At 51.1% G+C, this 22,658-nt stretch overlaps 1 protein-coding gene across 9 annotated transcripts in view; it reads right to left on the bottom strand.

The window, feature by feature from the left end:
• Window positions 1-22,658, bottom strand: part of TCF7L2 (transcription factor 7 like 2) — a 196,382-nt gene that overhangs the window by 69,870 nt on the left and 103,854 nt on the right. For 2 of the 9 annotated variants that reach the window (XM_054728683.1, XM_054728685.1), the window contains exon 5: window positions 4,056-4,196. The exons of the other annotated variants lie outside the window; for them this stretch is intronic. In XM_054728683.1, coding sequence (XP_054584658.1) covers window positions 4,056-4,196 — 141 coding nt within the window. The remainder of the gene's footprint in view (window positions 1-4,055; window positions 4,197-22,658) is intronic. 9 annotated transcript variants of the gene reach the window in all.

Here is a 22,658-nt window from a genome sequence, read left to right as displayed (position 1 = left end):
AAAATGTGAATGCGGCCTTCCAGAAGTATCTGTGCTCTTTGCTCATCCTGCTTCTCTAGGTAAGCAGGACACCTCAGTGAAGGTGCATTCTGGTGTGTCCTGGACAGGCGGTCGTGCCCCCACAGGACAGAGCCCTCTGTGCGGGGGAGACGGGAAGGGGAGGGCAAATTAAACATTTCAGCCTCCCGGAAGGCTTGCCAGCCCACAGCTGTAATGCGGGGATGGATAAAGCCAACACCTCCCTTCTCCGCACCGTGCTGCGAAAACCCAGTGTTTCCATACACAACGTGTGCTGAAAAATAGGGTGCCGAGGAAATGAAGCAAAGCGGCATCTATATTTGTTTCAATGACTAACAAGCAAAAACACAACTTCAGCCATGATGCCACGCTTTTCAGAAATCAGACATATAATAAGCCACAGATTTATAGGATGTGGTCTAATAAACCCAAGGAAAGTTTCATTTCCTCCCACCACAACGGTTAACTCCCTGTCTGTGTGACTAGCTTTGCAAAGTTAGCAGAAGTCTCTTTTCTCCTTAAATGTAGGAGTTGAGAGGTCAATAGCCAGAACCAACAATAATGTTCCCCTCTTTTGAACACACAGGCACGCGCGCGCACACACACACACACACTCATGTATCCCTAAACATGGGATGCAAATAGCCTCAACACTAGCACAAAGGTGGGTCAACCAAAACCTCCGAAGGGACCCAGTGCACCATCGTGTTAATCTCCACGGATTAGGAAAAACATGTCGAAGGCCCAAAGAGGAAGGAAGGAGTAAGGGAAGGACTGGGACAAAGAACTTTTTAAAAGATTGTTTGCAAGCATTTCCGTGAAAATGGTATTGACTAAGCAATTACAGGAAAAACACTTTCTTTTTATCTGAATGCATTTATGCCATGGGTCACACCCTATTATTGTCACCATTAAACCGGTTAATAGCCCCAGTGTAAAGACTGTGTGCGGCTGGCGTGAACAGGTACGGGAATAGCTAACTGGAAAGAAGTGAGTCATGCTGCCCAGGTGGGTATCGACTTTCTTAGTCATATTTACTCAACTGGTCAACCAACCTTCATTCCCCGGCGGAGAGAACTATAGAGGGAGAATCCAGCTGAACTGCAGGAAAGGAAGAGGAGGGACAGTGATCGTTAAATATGGATGGGGTGGAAGGTACCATATGGTACTTGTAGAGCAAAAAGTGGGACTTAGTTGTCCTGAAGAAGAAGTTCTGTCCAGCTCCTGGGAGGTTGGGGGTACTGAACACCCAACACCTTCTCCTTTAGCAGGTGGCAGATGGCTGGTGGGGAAGGCTCCAACCACGGGCTCCTGCCAGGGTCTGTCACATCTCTGCCCCTTCGCTGTGTGACCTTAAGCAAGTGGCTTAACCTCCCTGTGGTTCTTCTGCAAAAAGGAACAGTCACTGCACCTCCCTCTTAGTGCTGCCTCCAGGTTGCAAAGACTCAACATAGGCAAACGCCCGGACCATGGAAAATGTGTGGTAAACGTCACTCTGGTCAGATTTCCAGGGCTCCTCACAGGTCCCCGTGACGCAGGCAGGGCAGGTACTCCACTGCCATCCCGTTCTACAAACACGGGGACTGCATCCTGGAGGGTGAAGCGCCTTGCCAACAGAGGGGAGAGGACATTGGGGTCACACCCAGTCCTGCCTCCAACCCTGTGCGGTTCCCATGACAGGGAACCCAGGGCCTCCCCTAACACAGGGCCTCCCCTAACACACCCGTGCTGTGGATGGGATTTCCATACACCACCCAGGGCCTCCCCTAACACACCCGTGCTGTGGATGGGATTTCCATACACCACCCCAATTCTCACAGGAGGAAACACTTCCAAAGGAGCCGTACAAATTTCTGGGGATGCCTGCATGCGAAGCCAGCTGCACAACTGAGCTGCCCCAGCTGTGGCCGCCCATCCCACAGCCACACTGTCAGTGTGCGAGTCCCTAGGAATCCTGCCGGGTGCTTGTGCCAGACCAGGCACACCAGCTCCTCTGACCAAGACCCCCCTTTACAGGCTTCCTCATTTGATGCTCAGAACAGCCCCTGTGGGATCCCCCTTCGCTGATGGGGAAACTGAGGCAGAGCAGTAGGGTGCCTTGCCAAGTTCACACAGCCCGTGAGTGGTGTTGCCGTGCCTGACCTAGTCCCAGTGGGGAATTTAGACCCCGGCCCAGAAGCGGGCATATTGGCATTCTCCCAGGAAATGTTCCCCCGTCCTAGGGGCAGAGCTGGCGCCAGGGATCTAATCTGCGCGTCTCGGGGTGTCAGGCAGAAATCCAGGCTTTCTCTTTCGTTTTCCTCAGACTCTGAATGGGTGTCCGGTTCTCCTTTATGGGTCTCATAACTCCGACCAAAGGTTAATGAGTTAGCGCTCGCAGGCCCTGGTGGAGAACAGCTATGGCCTTTTCATCCAGAGTCAGAATGAGCTACTGCACTTACTAAAAGACTAGAGGCCCGGTGCACGAAATTCATGCAAGAGTAGGCCTTCGCAGCCCCGGCCGCCTCAGCCCTCGCAGCCCCAGCTTCGTCCGGAAGGTCGTCCAGACGGTCATTCCGCTGTTCGGGCCGTTTGGTTGATTTGCATATTACGCTTTTATTATTATAGATGACCCAGGGAGGGGCTGCTGAGGAAAAGCTTGCATCTGGCCCCAGCTGCTGCTCTGTCAGACCCAGGCCAGTTAAAGGACACGGGCTCACACACGCACTGGGATCCAGGTAATCCAGGCACAGTCCAGAACACCCTCTGTCTCACGCACCCCTGGCCAAAGGGGAACGGTCAGACAGCAAGATTTCCACAAGACGCCAATCCACGGCGTGACCAACCAGAGCTAAGGCACATGAGAGTGTATCACATCCTGGGTGCTACGTCAAGTGAGAAGAAAACACGAACCCGAGTAAAGACTTTTAAAGTTTAGACCCATGAATGTTGAGAAAAGAAATGCATCCAGATAATGAAGAGATTATAAACAGGTAAAAAAAACAAACAACAAAAAAAGTGGGTGTCTACGTTTCTTCTGTATGGTTTCCTCCATGTCTCTGGTCCTCTTAAAGGGCTAGGTACTACCTCTTAAACTAGAACAAGCTTTTTCAGATGACTCAGTCCACCTCTTCTCTCTCCAAGGCAAGTCACATGGACACGTGTTAATATGCTCTAAGCCTGTCTCTGTGCTCGGAGCCCTAACACGTAGCACAGCGCTCAGCACACAGCAGGTATACAATAAATGCTTTTTAAAGGCAGAGGGCTTTACCAATTGGCTCTTGAATATTCACTTATCTTTTTTTTTTTTTAAGCTAGCATTAGTACGAAATCATTTGCTATTTAAGTCTAAAAGTTACTTTAAAACGTTCATCGGCATTGACTTGTGCTTTTCTGAAGATGAAAGCGTGTTCTCGCTGTTCTTATTCCTCGGGACCACTAATCCGAAGAGACCTGTCATGGCCGAGCACGGAGCGGTGTGGGGTATTGACGACATATTGAATTATTTAAAAGAAATTGACGATGCTCCCTGTCCTTGGAGAGCCAGGTCTGCGAAGAAAGCCGTGCCCGCCTGCCCGGGGAGGTGGCACCACGGAGGACGGGGCCCTCCTCGGCACCCTGATTCCAAAGGGAAGGCTATGCATGCTAAGTGACTGACAACAGAGGCAAAGTGGGGGTGATAACTCCTCCTCCACTGGGAGCTGGGAAGGGGCCCAGAGAATTATTTCCTGGGGGTCAAGTTCAATGGCATAAGGTGCTGTTCGCTCTCACAGAAGCGACGCAGGACACTGGACCGCCGGCCGCCCCAGGGAGCCAGGCACCTCGGGTCCCCGGGAGCCCCGCCCGCCGCCCTCTTCTGGTAAACTGGCATCTTTATGGCTCTGATACACCCATCAGCGGTCAGTACACCCAGACATCACGGCACCCGGCACGACAGTGACCCGGCGGGAAGCTGGGCCGTGGCGGATGGGCCCTGCCCCGGCTGCAGGTAAACTCTGGATGGGCGGGTTTGTGAGGGGCTGGCTCATCTCATACCGTCATTCGGCTCCACGACCTACCTCCAAACACCAGGGCTCCCCAACCTTTTGTAAGGAGTGGCTCCTTCTCATGTCCCTGAAGACTTGAGTGCTGACAGTGAAGTCTGAGGGGGGGTAGAGGTGCTGACAGTCGTGGCCCTGAGTGCAGCAAGGGAGGGGACACTGCGGCCAGGAAGAAAGGGGAACAGAGTGAGGCTCAGCGGGCGGGGGCGCGGTCACCAGGCACTCGCGGCCCCAGCCTGGCTTTCTACCCTGACCCCACTGCTCCCCTACAGCTCCACGCGAGGAGTGCGGTTCCCCGCGCGAACCCACAGCTCGTCCACCTCCCTGCCATCCAGCCTGGGGACCCCCTCCAGTGGCATCGTAACACAGCCAACCTCCATGCAGACTTTGTGCCATCCCTTCCCGCTCCCCACCTCTGCCCTTCCTCACCCCAAGGCACGCGGCCACTCCTGCCTCTGGGCCTCCAGGGAGCCAGCTGGCTAGCCTGTCTCTCTCTCTCTCTCTCTCTCTCTCAACTTACCTTACTGAATCTTCTATTAGTATAAACCATGCAGTATTTCTACCCTACAAAAATGCAGTCACATATGGCTCCACCCTACAGCTATTGGGGATGCCTTAACACCTTTCCCTCTGCCAAATGGCAATCGTTTCGAGAGAGAAGCAATGGCACGGACCTCACCAGCCCCCTCAAAGGCCTGGCAGCTCCCACTTTAGGTGCCCCGAAGGGATGTGCTGCCCCGAATCCCTACCCAGCGGAGCCCCGTGGCGCGAGCTGCCTCGATCCCCTGCCTGTTAGTCCGCTTGTGGCTCTACCAGGGGTGTGCGTGTTCCTCCACTACACCTCACAACTACCCTTGAGGTAGGTCCTGTCACTCTCACTTCACAGAGGAGGAAACTGACTCAGAGACGTTAAGGAGCATGCCCAAGGTCACACAGCTAGTCAATGGCAGAGGGGGAGTACGGACCAGGTCTCAGTCAACTCACAGGCTGTGCCCGTGCAAATGTTGGTGGCTGCTCTACAGATGGTACAGAGAACTTAGGGGTGTCAAGAGTGACTTGAGGCCCGAGAAGAGCTCTTTCCCAGCAAAGAAGCATCATTCTAATCAGAAAGAAAATACATGACCTCTCTGCCCGTTGTAAAGGATGTACGCCTCCTCTGTTCTAGGTTTTAGAAGTTTTACACGAAGGAAGATCCCATGAACAGATGGCTCACCCTTCTTCATCCCAAGTCACAGAATTCGGAGTGAAGAAGATGAGACTGAGCGCAAGACCCAGTATCTTAGGCTGTGATAGTCACTAAAAAAGCATAGCGGGTACTAAAGACGGGGAGAAGGAAAATCGATAGACATGAAGGACAAATCTATACAACAGCAGCCACGGCTCTAGAATAATTTACTTGGCTACCATACTTCCCGGTCCTCCCGTGGGGTTATCTAGTTGGAACAAAATCATCCAAAGGCCACGTGAACTCCCCAAACGAGACGGGGCCACTTCACCTAAAACTGGTGTCCCTCCAGGGCCTTCCACTGGCGGCAGCTGTCCCTGCGTCTCGACTTTAAAAGCCGCCAAGGACAGGAGCCCAGAGGGCTGCCCACGGAAGGGCTGCCCACCCCGGAGGTGCCCGGTCCCCACAGCACTCCTGTGGCTCATTTGTAAACAGGAACGTGAGTCACCAGGCAAGCATGAGTCCATTCCCAGGACCGGCCCGCTTCACAGCCAAGGAGCCCATTCTGCCCTGTCACAGCAGTGACTCACCTGCCTGCCTCCCACCTGCCTGCCTCCCACCGAAGGTGACCGGTTTAACCCGCCCATTGTTCCTGGAAGGAACCCAGCAACAGAGAGGTTTCCATCCTTGTCTGCTGGCTTTGTTTCCTAACACAATGCTGAGAGCCAAGGGGCAAGGTCCGCGGGGCAAGTGCCCCAGGAGTTTGGGAAAGACATGCATCTAATAGGGTTACCATCGACGGGTATCATCTTTATCATCCTCCCACGGCCTCGCACAGGGCCTGTCCCACAGGGGCTTGTGGCTTAGGAGGGAGTCTCTCTCTCTCTCTCTCTCTCTCTCTCTCTCTCTCTCTCTCTCACACACCCCTCTGTACAAGGTCTAGATGCTCTTCACATCCAGAAACCTCAGAGCCGAATGACGGCTCACTTTCACCAGCCCCGCAGCAGCTGCCCGCCAGCTTTGAGATTTGTGAGTCACCTTATTCCCGTCTTATCTGAGGGGCCTACCCTGCTTTTCTCTTTATTCTAACCTCCTTACTTACTCATTTCTAAACCTTTTGTACACCGTGAAGTCCTGTAGGCCACTTCAAGTTTGGGGAGGGGAGGAGAGGGGAGTAGTTGTCTTATAAACAAATGCAAATGTACACACAAACGCACTTTGTGCCACGAACCAACGGCAGTCCAGTCTCCCCGAACGAGCAGAAAACTCTTCAATGGATCCGAAAGGCTAAAAAGCAGGCCTCGGCTAAGTTTCCTGTACAGCATCTATTTGTGCTTTTTCTCCTAACAGCACACCCTGAGTTATTTAGGAGGTACCACCCCAACTCTCAAAGCCATATAGCTCAAGTGGAGTGGATCCCAGCCCCAGCTCCAGGGATGCTCAGTCCAAACGCACTCAGTCTATCACAGCCCCTATCCACAGCTTCTGGTTGGCAATTGAGGGGGAAGGTAAGCTCTCTCTGGGCTTGAACCTGCCCCCATGCAATGAAGTCAACCTGGAGGAAAGCAGAGCAAACACTTGGGGGGAAATGGTGTCCTCAGGTATGAGCGCCTGGATCCAGCCATGCCTGAGCCTGCGTTAACTGTGGGCTTTTCAGTTACACATCAATACACTCCTCCAAGCGCAGTATAAGGACAGAGGGGCATCCTACCTGCAGCGGTCTAGTCGCCTTAGTCAGACGGACCTCAATAATCGGCCCCCCACAAACCAAGCAGGAATGTGGGGAACACTGGAGCCACCCCAGGGAAAGCGAATGAAGGCTGAGTTTCCTGCCCCGGCCAGGATGAGGGGGCTGTTCCAAGGCAGTACACTGGAGCAGGCGCCGGGCACTTTCCGAATAAGCGTGTCTGGGACGGGGGAGGGAGACGCTGAGCAGCCACACACCTGCTAGGACGACCGCTCGGCCTGCCTCCTCCTCCAGTGCCGCCGCAGCCACTGGCTACACTGACCTGCTTTAAGACGTGGTCTCCAGAAAGTAGGGGCCACAAATCCTGGTGCTAAGTCTGCCTCCTCGCGTCCTCCGGAAGCACTTGCCGTTTGTGACAGAGGACTTTAAGACGCGCATCGCCTCTGGGGAAGGTGGCATGACAAGAGAGAGGAAGGCCAGCCCGGCCAGTGTGGCTCAGTGGTTGAGTGTCAACCTATGAACCGGGAGGTCACAGTTCAATTCCTGGTCGGGGCACATGCCCCAGGTGCGGGCTGGGTCCCCAGTGTGTGTGGGGGGGGGGGGGGGGGTGCAGGGGGTGCAGGAGGCAGCCGATGATTCTCTCTCATCATTGATATTTCTCTCATTTTCACCAGCGACTCAGCACCTGATGACACGGAGTGTTGACCGGTTCTGGATATGACCACGTGGATCAAGAGCGAAGATGTGCCACCAAAAAAAATAGCAACAGTGGTGCATTCTACTATTTTGTTTCTTTATGAGCTCACACACACCCTACTCAACAGGTGGCTGGGCAATATTCAAATGTTAATAGAATGAAAACCAATGAGCTAGAAAGCACAATTTACTCTGCCAGGAAAAATAAACAAAAAAGAAAAGGGTATAGAAGAAGGTGCTGAAAAGCATTTAAAAAAAAAAAAAACCACACACACACACACACACACACACACACACACACCCTAAAAAATATGAGCCTTCAGAGATAAAGAAAGACTGTAGGAAATAATGTTATTCAGGCCCAATCTAGCCAATAGCTGTGGGCTGTTGGAAGAATTCTGAGCCCACCTCTAAGGCAGAAAGAGGAAGACAAAAGTTTCCAACTCTGTCTCAGAAAAGTCTGGCGTGAAGGTTAATTTTATGTGTCAACTTGACTGGGCCATGTAAAGTCAGACAGCATGCCGAGTGCTTCTGTGTTCCTGGATGAATTCCACATTCACACTGAGAGACTGGATAAAACCCTCAGGTGGATGTGCCTCACCTGATCAGCTGACGGCTGAGCTCTCCCCCAAATAAGGGGGAATTCCTCCTGCCTGGAGTTGAGACATCGGTTTTTCCTGCCTTCAGACTTGAACTTAAACGCTGGCTCTTCCTGGGTCTCGAGCCTGCCAGCCTTTGGACTGGAACCACCCCACTGGTCTCCTGGGTCTGCAGCTCACTGACTGCGGAGCTTGGCACTTGCCAAATCTTCATAAGGATACGAGCCAATTCCCTATGGTAAGTAACACACACGTGTGCATGCTCATGCACACATATACACACACCCTATTGGTTCTGTTTCTCCGGAGAACCCTGACTGGTACATCTGGTTGTGTTTTTTAGGTGTTTTCTTCCCCACAGAAAGAGGGGAAGGATTATCTGTGGGTCTCTAAAATAACTTAGAATTGTAAAATGAAATGGGTTCTCGAAATCATATAATTGAATGCTTTTGATTTTTTAAAATCCTTCCATCTAGACATACCCAGAACTTCCCTGGAAAAGAAAAACTGAACCCCAGGATTTAAAGCTAGGAGTTGGGGTTCTATGCATAACATGGAAGAATTTTATTCTGAAAGCACAGCATCTTTAAAGAAATTGAAAATGCACTTAAGAAAGGGGCATTGGTAAGAGCTATTCCACTAAAAAAAAGCAAATTAGTAAAATAACAATTTTTGAGAAATTCTTAAGGGGCTAGAATCTTCCTATCTCTTACTATTCACTGACATATACACAAGTATATATAAATGAAGATACAAAATAATAATAAGCAACGGCAACCAACCACCCCAAGCCAGCCCACGTGCGCTCTGTAACCCGGAGAGAGTGATGTCTGTACAGGTTACGCTCATCTAGTTCAGCTCCATCAGTAATTCTCACCGCTGAAGGTGCGGTAACTTCGATGGGAACTAATTACACTTGAACTATGTTAATGAACAATCTACCACAGATGCAGAGAAACGGTAATCGGGGCTCCGGACAGGCTGCCATTGCTGTCATCTAAGGCAAGCCCACTTCTTCCCCAAACCCGGACACGATCATTGACAAGGCAAATGTACACGATATTTGTTTTCCGGATTATTGTTAAAAATGTGAGCGCTGGTGAGTGGCCAGGTGAGAGTCTGTGCATGGGGCGTGAGTGTGCACACGTGTGCCCACTGCGTCCGTGCAAAGGTAGGTGGTATCAGCAAGTATGGAAGGGCCCACAGTCGGGAATGGCAAGTGCCACCTCCCATACAACACCTCACTCTTCCCTGACCCATGACAATGTCACTCAGCCACCCCACTCAGAGCTGGCATCAGGGGACACAGAATCACCATCCTGGCACTGAAGGGAGGTAGAACTGAAATCTACCTTGGCCCTCAAGGACCTCATCTTAGTGATGAAGGGACAGGGTCCAAATGGAAGGCCAAACCGAATGAACGGAGCCAGTGTTGCCTTTTACAAAGCACAGCTCCCGTCTTCTCCACCTCATCACAGAAACAGATGGGGGGAGGGGGGGAGACACACCACTGTGTCACTGCCACCTCCCATTAACTAGCTGTATGCCCTGTATCTCCGGGGCTCAGGTAGGCATGACACATGAGGATGCCGGCTGCTGGGTGCCTCTAAGGCCCTGCCCACCTCCAGCACCATCCAGCTCTGCAGGGGGCCTCACACAGAGCACACAGCGGGGGGACTCACTGTACTAGGTCCTCGCTCGCATTCAGTGCAGACCCAACGCACCTCCACGTACAGGCATGGCCATGGCAGAACAGGAGGCATGTTTACTGAAGAAAGCTACATTCAGGGAGAAGGCCACGCGCTCGAAAAGTTTTCTTTATCGGACAAACGCTCTACACGGCCAAGGAAAAATATCTCAGGGACGGGTGTCACAGAAAAATATCTCAGGGATGGGTGTCACAGACAGGAGCTGGCAGGGCCATTTAAAAATATTTCTCAGTATCAAACATTGAGAAGCAGGAAATAAAACATACTATTTTCATTGCAGCATCATAAACAACAAAGGAAAGGTAGGTGGAAAACAGTTTTTAAAGGATTTGGGGTACATTTGGGGGGGTGAGGGGGGGAGTCATTTGGGTAGTTCTGAATAAAGGAGATGCTTTTACTTCGTACCTGACAGCAACACTAATTTAACTCTTGAAGTGAAGTTGAAGGCCCAGGCTTTTCTGGGAGGCAGTGTCTAAACCTTAGCATTATCCAGGTGGGAACCTTGGCAAGGCGTGCAGAAATGAATGGAGTTCTTAACAGCCGTGGCTGGAACGCCAAATGAAGTCCATCCTGAGGCCTCCTGGCTTGCGGGACCCCGGTGCCACCAGCGGACCGCCAGCGCGCCTCTCCCTCCGGTTCCTCCGATGAGGTTCGGACCGACCTCAGCAGCGGAAAGCGAAGCTTCTCCCGGAAACCTCCTTATCCGCCGTCCGCGTCTGGAGCCGAGGGTCCTGGCCCTTCGCGCGTTCTCGGGATAAGCAAAATGCCAGCGGGCCCAGGAAATGATGTGCTCCTCAAGTTACTTTGAAAGAACAGGATTGCATCCCAGGTTCAGGCAATAAATACAAACCCATCTGCTGTCACCAGCAAGACTGCAGTGGGAGAGCGAGAGGCAACGGTGTGGGTTCAAGAAGTGCAGGCTGCACAAAGCGCTGGGAATCCAGCCTGGAGGGAAGGGAACACTGTGCTTTCCAGGAGATTCCGGCTCCACGGAAGCTCCTTCTCCCAGCAGGCCTTTGGGAAGGAACGCGGAGCCGAGCTGGGCCACCGTGGACCACGAACAAAACCGCGTGGAATTGGGGGGCCAAGGGCAGTCTGATTGGGCCTGTGAAGCCGACCTGGCAATCTTTGGAAACCAATGCCATCACCTACAAAAAGACAGTGGGCAGCCTAATGGGGCTGAGGGGCAGGGGAAGGGTGTGTCTGCGATGAGGTCACCAGCAGGAACCGTACAGAGCTTTGCTCCGAACAAGAAAGCAGGGCTGATAAGCGGCACCCTCCTCCCCTATCGAAGGAGACCAAATGTTTGAAAATGCAAATAACGGGTTTCTAGAACAACCCTGGAATTTCTCCAGGAGATGTTTTCGTAATTCACATCTTGTTAGCCACGGGAGCCCCAATGACACCTCTTCTTTTCTCATTTCTACTAACCAGTGATTAGCATTAGCTAATAGCATACTATCCTCTGCTGTTATGTGTCCTGACAACATCAAACTCCAGAGGGTCTTCATGGTGTAATAACTGAATCGCTGTGCAAATGAGGACTAATTTATGAGAAAATGTTATTTAAAGCTTCTCTGGTGTGTTGTGTTTTTTTTAAAAAAAAATAAACCATTATTGGTTGAAATGCACTAGCTGCACAGAAACTTATTAAATCGAAATAGTTTGAAAAAAGCTTGTTATGAAAGGAGGAATCACACCGGAAGGCCATAAAGGACATCAATATTAAAACCAGTGGATTCCCACAGGCAGGACCGATCCTGACACCTTCTCATTCCTATTCTCTCAAACGCTCACCAGCTCCATCCACTAACATCCCTGGTTCCAAAATGACACTCGCCCCCAATGTGTCATCTCCAGAAGGAATCACGCTGCTGCCAATCGGAGAACTCGAGCAGCCACCTCTGTTGTCATCGGGCACGGGCCTCGGGCAATCATAACGGGTCCTGCCTGGACTCTGGTGACGTGGGGGAAGGCAGGGGAGACACAGCCTGGGTCAGCTGCTCTGAAATGAATTCTTAGTACTATGGTATTTGGGGTTTCTCAGCTTAAAAGGGGGAGTTAGACCAGGGGTCCTCAAACTTTTTAAACAGGGGGCCAGTTCACTGTCCCTCAGACCGTTGGAGGGCCGGACTATAGTTTAAAAAAAACTATGAACAAATTCCTATGCACACTGCACATATCTTGTTTTTGAAGTAAAAACAAAACGGCAAAAACACCCGCATGTGGCCCGTGGGCCGTAGTTTGAGGACGCCTGACTTAGACCGATTGAAGGGATAAGGGCTCTGAGATAAATGAACCCCTGTGCCACCCAAAACTATCTCCTGCCATGCCAAACATTTATATCTTTGTTAGTAAAAATCAGGTGACAGAGAGCCTCGCAAGAGAAGAAACAATCTGATGTGTGTGTGTGTGTGTGTGTGTGTGTGTGTGTGTGGTGACACTGATAGCACACACCATCCCATTCCTACATGTGACAGGACACACATGACTGGGGGGGGTCAATCCCATGCACTCCCATTTCTCCCCACCTGTTCGGGCGTGGTGCTCAGAATGACAAGTCACACATCCTCATTCGGATGGCTGTAAGAGAACACCTAGTTCTCAGGGTCCCCTTAAAAATTACCACAGGCTCCCTGCTTCTCAAAGTGAGAATCACTGTCATGTGTCTGACATGTGCAGCCAATAAAAGGGGGAAAATCAGGTGTCAGGTGTTTCTTGAAAAGTTAACAGTGCTGGAGGGTGGTGACCAGAGCAGGCGGCCCAGACTGGGCCCCTCCGACCCCCCGCAGAGAAACCTCCGCCTTTGCCACAGCAACCACAGTGAAGGCGGGAGCCCGTGCAGCCGCTCTGGACAAAGTGGCTTTTCTTTCCTATCTGCAGAATGTAAACATACCTGGGCCTCTTGATATTTGCAACAGGTAAAACCAACAACCATAAGAGTAACCAACCAACCAACCTAACACTAAACAGAACGCTCTATTTCCATGCGGGAAATAACTTCACCCAATCACAACCTTCTGGATGCCACTGGAGCGGTTACCACGGAGGAGAAAGGAAGAAGAGGAGATAGAGCCATGGGGCACTGGTCTGAATCATGGGAGGTAATGTCTTAATCCTCAGCCAAACTATGGGAAAAGTTTCCAGCAATGGTTTCTACTTTAATAAATGAAAGTCTTTGGTGCTTACAGGAGACCACGAACTCGGAAGTCACCTTTATCCAATGTTCGGTTTCAGGTAGAGTCTGTTAAGGTAAGTGCTTGTTCAAATACGTAGAGCATGCATAGACTTGGAAATTTTTGCCCCAAAACAATATTTACCATAAGAGCACTTAACTTCCAATAAATGGAATTTGTAAATTAAAAGAAAAATGCTTTGGCTTCATTTTTTTTTTTTAATTTATTGATTTCAGAGAGGAGGGGAGAGGGAGAGAGAAAGAGAAACATCAATGATGAGAGAGAATCACTGATCGACTGCCTCCTGCACACCCCCTACTGGGAATCAAGCCCTCAACCCAGGCATGTGCCCTGACCGGGAATCGAACGGTGACCTCCCGGTTGATAAGTCGATGCTCAACCACTGAGCAACACCAGCCGGGTTGCCTTCATATTTTTAAATTCTGAAGCTTACCTATCAACTCATGATGGAGCAATAAAAAATATGATCTGCCTACACAATGGAATACTACTTGACAATTAAAAAGGTCTGAAGCATTGATAGATGCCACAACATAGATGAATCTTGAAAAGATTATGCTAGGTGAAAGAGGCCAGCCACAAAGGACCACATATTGTGCAATTCCACATACACAAAACGCCCCAAACAGGCAGATGCACAGTCAGAAAGCAGGTGTGGGAGGAAATGGGAAAAGTGATAGTTAACGAGTAAAGAGTTTCTTTTGGGGGTGATGAAAATGTTCTAACATTGGTTGAGGTGATGGTCGCAAAACTCTGTGAACATACCAAAAACCATTAAATTCCCACTCTACATGGGTGTAAGGTATGGCATGTGAATAAACTTATTTTTTAAAAACGTGTTTCAATTGGTGTCACTGCCATGATCTTATCTCTACCTGACGGCTTTCTATTGGGATCCTGAGCACATTTTATGTGAGATAAATACGCAAGTCTGGGAAACAGGCAGGATAAAAATTATTATTCCCATTTCACAGGAAGCAGAGGTCCGGCGGCTTCTGTTTTCCTCCCACCGGCTGGCCAGGCTTCCGCAGGGCACGGGGGGCGGGGTGTGTGTGTGTGTAAATTATGGGGAAGAGTAGGGGTCAAAGGCCTTATCATCCCCACATCAGGGAGGAATTGATAACCGGCTCTTGCCAGATGTCTAGAAATTTATAAGGTTGGGGTTGGGTCATACAGACAGGCTACTACACAAGAGACATTGAAAAATGGCACTTGGGTTACTAGGCTGCAAATCTTAATAGCATGCAATTCAAGTTAAACAGTTTAGCTAACCCAGCAGGGGAGGGGGAAGAGCCGCCTCTTGAGCCGCTATCTGGGGGGGTGAAAACACAGCCAGTTAGATGCGGCCATATAATTTTCACATCAAACCTCCTGCGTGCCCACAGGCAGCTGAAGGCGCGGGCGTGCTGGGGATTTTCCCACGTTTTCAAGAGCCGTGACAGCCCTCTTCAACGAAGCCGTTTAACAGAACAGAAGGTTAAAGTGGGAACCACAAACACTTGCTTTTCTTAATTTACACCTTTCATTTACTTCCCCTGGAATGTCATGGAGGAGCCACGAGATGTATGAAGTACTGTCAAGAGATGGCTCCTTTTAAGAATAAGAATAGGATTGAGAAAGCAGAATGGGATCCTAGAAGGTAATCTGGAGCTGTATCTTTAAAAAAAACACACACAAAAAAACACTTTTAGTATTTATTCTAGGAGAAGCAAGATGATCTGGTTTGGGTCCCTGACTTTAAAAAAATAAAAATAAAAGACAATGTAGTAGGTGAGGGCAAGACTAAGATTTGGAGAAATCTGAGTGTGATGACTTCACATCATGTCTTGCACTAACCAGGTGCGGTGTCAACGCACGGCTGGACCTCACACACTCAGCGGCTGCTGCTCTCCTCTGGGTCATAGGCCTTCCGAAGCATGAGCAGCTACGATCGCTTGTGTCATCCTGTGGGTAGTTTTAATCGTTTCTCTTTTTTTAAAGAATATTCTAGAAAATTACTGAGATATTTTAAGTATATAACTGGCAAAAAAAAAAAAAAAGACAACTTAAAATGTACATTTGCAAATTGAGGTGTCATTTATTTTTAAATACTTTCCTATATCTTAGTCAGTTCTTCAGTTTCAGGAAGAAGAGTTGCTCAATAAACATGTGAAAGCAGGATCTCTCAGCCTGGACACTGCTGACATCTTGATAATTTTGAGGGGGTGGGGGTTCCTAGCAACCTTTGGCCTCTACCCACTAGACAACAGCATCATCCCCTGCCCAGCTGTGACGACCAAAATGCATGGTGACAGTGCCAAATCTCTCCTGGGGAGTGATGTCACCCCAGGTGAGAACCAAGGAGTTAAAGGTAACTGGCCTACAAATTTTCCTACGACGGGGAGTGATCCAGAGGCCCGAGGCTGAAAAAGGACCCGGACCACTGCAGCAGCAACATAACCTTCCAACCCTAATCCAAACCCTCCCACAGCGGTCAGGAAGCCCCGTAAACGTGGCGATGATGTAAACATCCCCTCGAGCCCCCCAGAGGCGAGTGTGTAACCTTCAGCTACGTGCCCAAGTCCCACAGAGCCCCACAACTCCTTTAAGTGTCCCTGATAATGTCATTGACAAATGTGCAAAGTGAAAGAAGTAGCAAGATTGGCACCGTCTAAGGTAGTGGTCGGCAAACTGCGGCTCGCAAGCCACATGTGGCTCTTTGGCCCCTTGAGTGTGGCTCTTCCACAAAATACCATGGCCTGGGCGAGTCTATTTTGAAGAAGTTGCGTTAGAAGAAGTTTAAGTTTAAAAAATCTGGCTCTCAAAAGAAATTTCAATCGTTGTACTGTTGATATTTGGCTCTGTTGACGAATGAGTTTGCCGACCACTGGTCTAAGGCAAGAGGGTATATTTAGGTCTCTTTAAAATCACAGAGCTGTAGAAATCTGCTGGTCTATAATAGATACCCCCCAGTCACTCAAGAAAACTCAAACTACCCCCTTTTCTAAGTTGGGGAGCCTGATGATGGCCAGTCTTCTGGCAAAACAATGACATTTTATCTCTGATCTCCTTAATGAAAGGATCCAAAGTACAAAATAAAAAATGGAGCCCAAGTCGAATTCCTAAGTCCAGAATGTTCTGCTTAAAGTAAGTCCTAGTATCTATGACATCCAAGATGACATTGGCTGGAGGAAGAGAGGGGCCAGCCCCCACACCCGTGCTGACCTCTGGTGGGTCAGCCTGCCCACCAGGGTACCCTCTAGACCACCTCCGCTGACGGCCACGGCCAGCTCACCAGCAATGGGCAAGAGAGCCAACCGCAGCCCCAAAGCAGGAGGGACAAACCCCAGAGCGATCGCTACACTCCAGTGCCTCTTGCCCCACAATGCATCATCATTCCCGGGTGTGGTTTGTTTTCTGGACGCAGGGAGTCGTCCCGGCCACGGGGATGGGCACCGTCTGGTTAAGTGACTCACTCCAAGGCCGACAGGTTGGGAAGGCTTAAGAGAATGAAGACAGGATGGGAAGCAGCTCAGAAGGGAAGAGGCAAGAGCATCAGGAGACCCGGTGAAACCCCAACCAACACCTTCACAGCCACCAAAACCGAGGCTTTTGGGGTTGACAGTCCCCGTCAGGATAACTCAAGGGTTATTCTCTGGAGACCCTGGGGAGTCTGAGTTCTAGACAGAGAGCAACCGAGATGGACGGCCCAGGATGTCTGCGGCCGCGTCCTCCCATCTCACACACCAGGCCAGCGGCTCCGCCCTGTGGAAGCGGCCAGCTGCCAGCATCCTCGGGGCCACACACCCCCTGGGGGCATGAACGGTGCAGCTCCTCTAGCTCAGGGGCCAGGTGCGCCACTCAGCACCGAGCACCTGAATTTATTAAGAAGCCGGAGAACCCTGGTCTCCGCCCTTTGACCTAAGACACTAGAAAGGTTTTGGACCCCGAGCCAACCCCACATTATTACTATCGTGTGTCCAGGGAAGCACAGCCTCCTGCTTCTCTTCTCTCCCAATGGCAGACAGGAAACAAAAGACAACTAGAATCAAGAGAAAGCTGTGATGAACGCCCCCCCCCCCCAAAGTTGCCCGCTCTCACTGCAAATAAAAACTTCTCATGTTCCACAGCCCGTTCCCCAGCGTGAAGGTCTGTACTGGCTCCTCTCATTGAACAGTTTATAAGCAATCGAGTGATCTGCAAAGCACTTTCCCCCACTTTGCAACAGCAATTTGTCTGAACAGTCGCCTCCTTGGAGAGTTCATTGATGGGGGTGCACTGCCTCCACCCCACCCCCCAGCATCCATCCACACAGCCCCACACCAGCCCCCCGACCCCGACCACCCCACTCATGTTGGGAAGGTGGCAGTCCTCTGCGGGACGACACCAATGTCACCTTCCTGACAGGGCTTACACCAGCCGCTGTCAGGGTACCCAATGTGCCAGGCTGGCGAGGACAAATCTCCGAGGGACAGGCCAAGGAGCTCAGTGGCAGCCAGCTCACACGCCAGCTGCCCGGCCGCTGGCTCGGCTCTGGTTTCAGTGCAGGCACCAGCACGTTCGTCCCATGCCCCGTGCCAACACTGATAACATCCCTGCCGCGGCCACACCTGGAACCAAAGATAAAAGATTCTCTCCAGCCAGAACCGGTTTGGCTCAGTGGATAGAGCGTCGGCCTGCGGACTGAAGGGTCCCAGGTTCGATTCCGGTCAAGGGCATGTACCTTGGTTGCGGGCACATCCCCAGTGGGGGGGGTGCAGGAGGCAGCTGATCGATGTAAAAAAAAAAAAAAAAAGATTCTCTCCAGAGGGTGAGCTAGGGGAGAAAAGCTGGGAGCCTGGGGGGCGGGGGGGGGGGGCAGCGGAGAAGAAAAGAGGGGAGGCTTCCTGAAGCCCCCCTGGAGGCCCCATCCCCGCACGAAGGGCACCAAGGGAATCGGAGCCCATTTCTATGTCTGTTCTAACATCACAAAAGACAGGCGCTCAGGCCTCTCCTGCCCAGTGTACCCTCAAAGCAGGAACTCCCCCTGGACGTGAGTTCCAGGGAACAGTCATTTCCTAATGGTCCCAGCCTAGGCAGCATCTCACCCTCTCGCGCCAACACGGAGTCAGCAGGTAGGAGGCCGCCCCATCCCAGGCCCAGATCTTACCCACCAAACACCCCCCCACTGATTCTAGCATGCTCTTGTCCTCAAAACGCGAGGACAAACCTCCGAGGGACAGGCCAAGGAGCTCAGTGGCAGCCGGCTCACACGCCAGCTGACGGGCCGCTGGCTCCGTGGGTGTTTCTGTCTTCTGGCTTCTGGTAAACAGTGAGGCCGAGCAGAGGAAGCAAAGACCCTGAGCTCCGCGAGGCCGAGCCCGGGAGGACACCTTGGGCAAGTCTCCGTCAGCAGCTCCTCGCTCTGCTACGTGAAAGGAGCCGTCACAGAGGCCACCGATCGCACGATCCCACGAAATGTCCAGGTGACTGTCTGGGATTGGGAGACATTGGGGAAAATGGGGAGTGGCTAACTAAAGGTATGGGGGGGGTGCGGGGAGGCGATGAAAATGTTCTAAAATGGACTGTGCTGATGGTCACACAACTCTGGATATACTACAACCAGCGAACTGTACTTTAGATGAGTGAGGTGTATGGTATGTGAATTGTACCTCAATAAAGCTATTATTAAAAAAAAAAAAAAAGTTTCTTGGTTTTAGCCAGAGTACACATGGGGCTCTCACCCTTCCCCGATTGAGAGTTGCTTTTAAATACTGTCTCCTGGACTAGAACCCCTGGTTACCTGGAAGGACCTTAGCAAACACAAAGCTACTCACCTGCTTGAGACTTAGGCTCCTCATATGGGGTAATAATGCATCGACCCTAAAACATCACGAGGTTTCAATTTAACGGGGCATGTGATGAGCTTATAGCACCTTGCCTGGGACACATCCGTTTCACGCACCCTCCCACAGAAAGCCTCAGAGAGAAAGGCCAGCTCCCAGGGAGGGCGGGCAGCTATCTGCCGGAACCCCGTGGGGCTCTTTTTGTCAGCCTTCTCTCCTCACCGTCCGTATTAAGACTTTGGTCAACTCAAAAAATAATAGTAAAAGCCTAGGGTTTAGGGACGCTACAAAAGCTGTATCTGCATGTCCTAAAAATGTTTCGCATAGCCATTCCTGCATGGCTCTCCTTTGTCAGAAGGCCTAGCCCCACTCAGCACACAGGTCACGGCAAACAGCGTGGGGAAGATCCCCAGGATATAGTGGGATTCTGCAGAAGGAGGTGTCCATGATCAGCTCTTAGCCCTAAATAGATTAGCCCCCACGATCCCTTTAGAAGGGAAGGGGGAAAACGAATGCAGAGCATCTAGTACATACCAAACAGCTAACATCACATCATTCATTTAATGCAAAATTCAATTATCAATAATTTTTTTTAACTGACTCCTAGTCCCCCAGGGATCTAACACCATCCGATGGAAGCCAATATCTTACATGATCCCCTACCCCTTCCTAGACTCACTGGTTGGTACAGACCTGGCACCTGACCCAAGCCAGACCAATCAGCATCCTGCCCCAGAATTTTTTGAGTGAAGCTGGAGTCCCACCAATCCCCTGCTGAGAATGAAAGCCAATGACACTACCCATCATCCCCACCTAAGAGCTGTGGCAGGAGGAAATGATACAAGGAGATAGGGCACATTCACAGGGCTGATGTCCCCTCACCAGGACAGCATTTCACTCGTCCCTCTGACAAGCTCTACCTCTTGCCAGTCCCAAAAGTTGGCTATGGGAGTCAAAGAACTCCCTTTTCCTCATTTAACCTGTCACTACAGAGTCCCATTACAGGTATTTTTTTGAGGTTTTCAAGAAAGGGGAAGGGGATTCCAGATTAAGCCATTTTTCTGCATCACACAGGTAATAAAGAATGAGGCCAAAATCCCTGGCCTGCCTGTCTGTCTGTCTCCAAAGCATTGGCTGGTCCACTCCACCAGCCCATGGCTCCCACTAAAACCTGCTCTGCCCTCAACAGGACCCCCTGGCACTCAGTGAGCCCTGAGCTGGCTCGCAGGTCTCGGAGGTTGTCTCCAATATAGGCATGTGTGCACTGAAACAAGTCAACCGCAAACACAGAAGGCTCCTTCTCCCAAGAAAACACCGAAATGATTCAACATGAACTCCCTGAGGCCCCCGTGCCTGTGAGACACTGTGGTCCGTGCATGGCCCCACCCCCCCACACAACAGTTCTGTTACTGGATGTGACAGAACTCAGGGCTCCCACATTGTGAAAGTGAATGCTAGAAGATAAGGACTAGGTCACACCCGCCCCATCTCTGTAGTAGTCTGTGCTCGGGGCCTTACGTGGGCCATTAGCAAACAGGCCTCTCCAACATGAAAAGCATCACCAGGGTCCCTTCCACCGGGGTCCTAGTTGGTCTCCTAAGGAATCTCCACCAGGTGGGCACATCTGCCCTTGCCGATCTCGATGTTAATAAGCAGGCATGAGAAGAGGCGAAGGAGATCCCCTTGGTGAATACAGTAAGCCCCAACTGTATACACAGCCCCTCGACAGGCAGAAGACCGGATAGGTCTAGGTCTTTACACAGGTCCCAGTTCCATTTCTGAACAATGGCCGAGTGTCTGTGGTTGTTGGGATGTCCCCAGCACATCCTCCTGGGAGGCTTCCTTGACTCGGGCAGGCGGAAGGAAAACAGCCTCCTATTGCAGACATGCTTCCTCCCGCCTCTGAGCAGACCCGCCAAGCCTGGTGCCCACCACACCCACCGTCCGCTCCTCAGGGGGTCTAACCCCAACTGGGCGGCACATTCCGAGCCATGGGACAGCCCCTCCCTGCTCACAGACCCACGGACAGACGGCCAAGGCTGGCCAGTGATGTCACCGGCACAAACACCCCAACCAGACAAGGGTGAGCAGGGCCAAATTCTTGTCCTTGGTTCTTTAGGGTTTTCGTTTTTTAACGGGGAACTCAGAAAGAAATGCGAACCAAAGGTAAAGGGATACCGAGGAGCAGCCCGTGACGTGCGTGGGCCAAGGTTAGCATGAAGAGAAGGAGAGAGGGTGCAGGAGCAGCAGAGTGAGGGGACCTGCAGGTGGCGGGTTAGGAGACGACACACGAAGGTGAGGAGACGACACACGAAGGTGAGGAGACGAGCAAAGGGCTGAGTAGCATCACAGTCAAGCACAAGGACAGCCTGGGATCTGGAACTATCCCTGGCTGCCGGGCCTTCCGCCGTCAACACCCAGCACCACCCACTCAGCTTCTGAATTCTGGCTGCTGTCAATTCTGTTTGTGTCTCCGTGAGGCCTCGCCCCATAGCAGCATCTCCTCCTGCTGACTCTCACGTGTAGCCTTCCAATAACGTCCACATGACTCACATTACCCAAACTGCATCCCCTTGTCCCCCAGAGCCCCTTGCAGACCCCTCTCCAGCATCCTGGATCCTTCACAAGGGCTTCTGGGTAATCGCCGCTCAGGTGGACCAACCCTTCGCTAAATAAGTAAGTTGCTGTCAGCTGTCAACAATGAGCAAGAACATACAGAACAGAGGCCGCAAAACCTTTCTGTACAAAAAAATATATATATCATTCCGTTTTGTCCAGTTGGAGCTTTGTGTCCGAAACAGAGGGCTGGTGTAAGCTTCATTAGCCATTCTCCTTAAGGGCAGTCAAGTCTAGACCAATGGTCTCCCAGGACGGCTTCTCAGCGGGCTTAATAAGGCACTTCAGTCAAAAAAAATAATAACTTCTGAAAGGAACTTCAGAGTTGACCTGAAGTCCATCAAGTTACATTAAATGTCCTGGATGAAGACCTGCAGTCGGCTGCAGGGGCTTCCAAACGGCACCCATCAATTCAAAAGAAGAACCGCGGGAGGAAAATCCCGATTCTCAAAGATTAGGAGGCTCTGCCCATGAACTCTATTTCCCCTCCCGCGGTCATCGCACAGAGAACACCGATCGGAACCTCCAAGCTTCCAAGCTACGAGAGACCAAGAAAATCACAAATACCCCTATTTTTTTTGAAAGCCACGAGGTAAAACATGCCACAACCTGCCCCAGGTCAGACGGCCGGTTTCTGACGGGGTAACAGGACCCGGGCTCCCTGGGTCTGAGCAGGGACTCATTCCTTCCTGCCCTGGAATTTAACTGTCGACACACGGAAAATTTCTGCCAAATCTAGACAGAATGACATCAAAAGCCTAGCGATACTCCTTATGAAATTTAACAGAAAAATAGTCGGTGTCACAGAAGCTTCACGTGAGAGGCTTGGCAACGGAGAAAAATTACGGCCGAGTATTTTCTGGGGGGGAAAAAAGGTATACAAAGAGGTTTGTGGATAATAAAATCACTTCCAACCCAAACTGACCCACATGGAGAAGTCCAGATCCAATTAATCTGACATTAGTCAATTCCGCGCTGCAGTCCAGGCGTCGGAAAATTTACTTTGGGCTGAGCATCACCAGAAGACTCCCTGCCAGTGGCTCTGCAGCTCCTTTCTTTGTATGACAACCTCAGCGCCCGGCGCTCCAGTGCTGGAGCCCATCCTACGGGCTCTTAACGGGTGGATGTAGTTCAAGGTCCTCCAAGTA

Source organism: Eptesicus fuscus, chromosome 17 (genome assembly GCF_027574615.1).
Source record: "Eptesicus fuscus isolate TK198812 chromosome 17, DD_ASM_mEF_20220401, whole genome shotgun sequence".
Lineage (NCBI taxonomy): Eukaryota > Metazoa > Chordata > Mammalia > Chiroptera > Vespertilionidae > Eptesicus > Eptesicus fuscus.
This window is presented reverse-complemented; position numbering and strand designations above follow the sequence as displayed.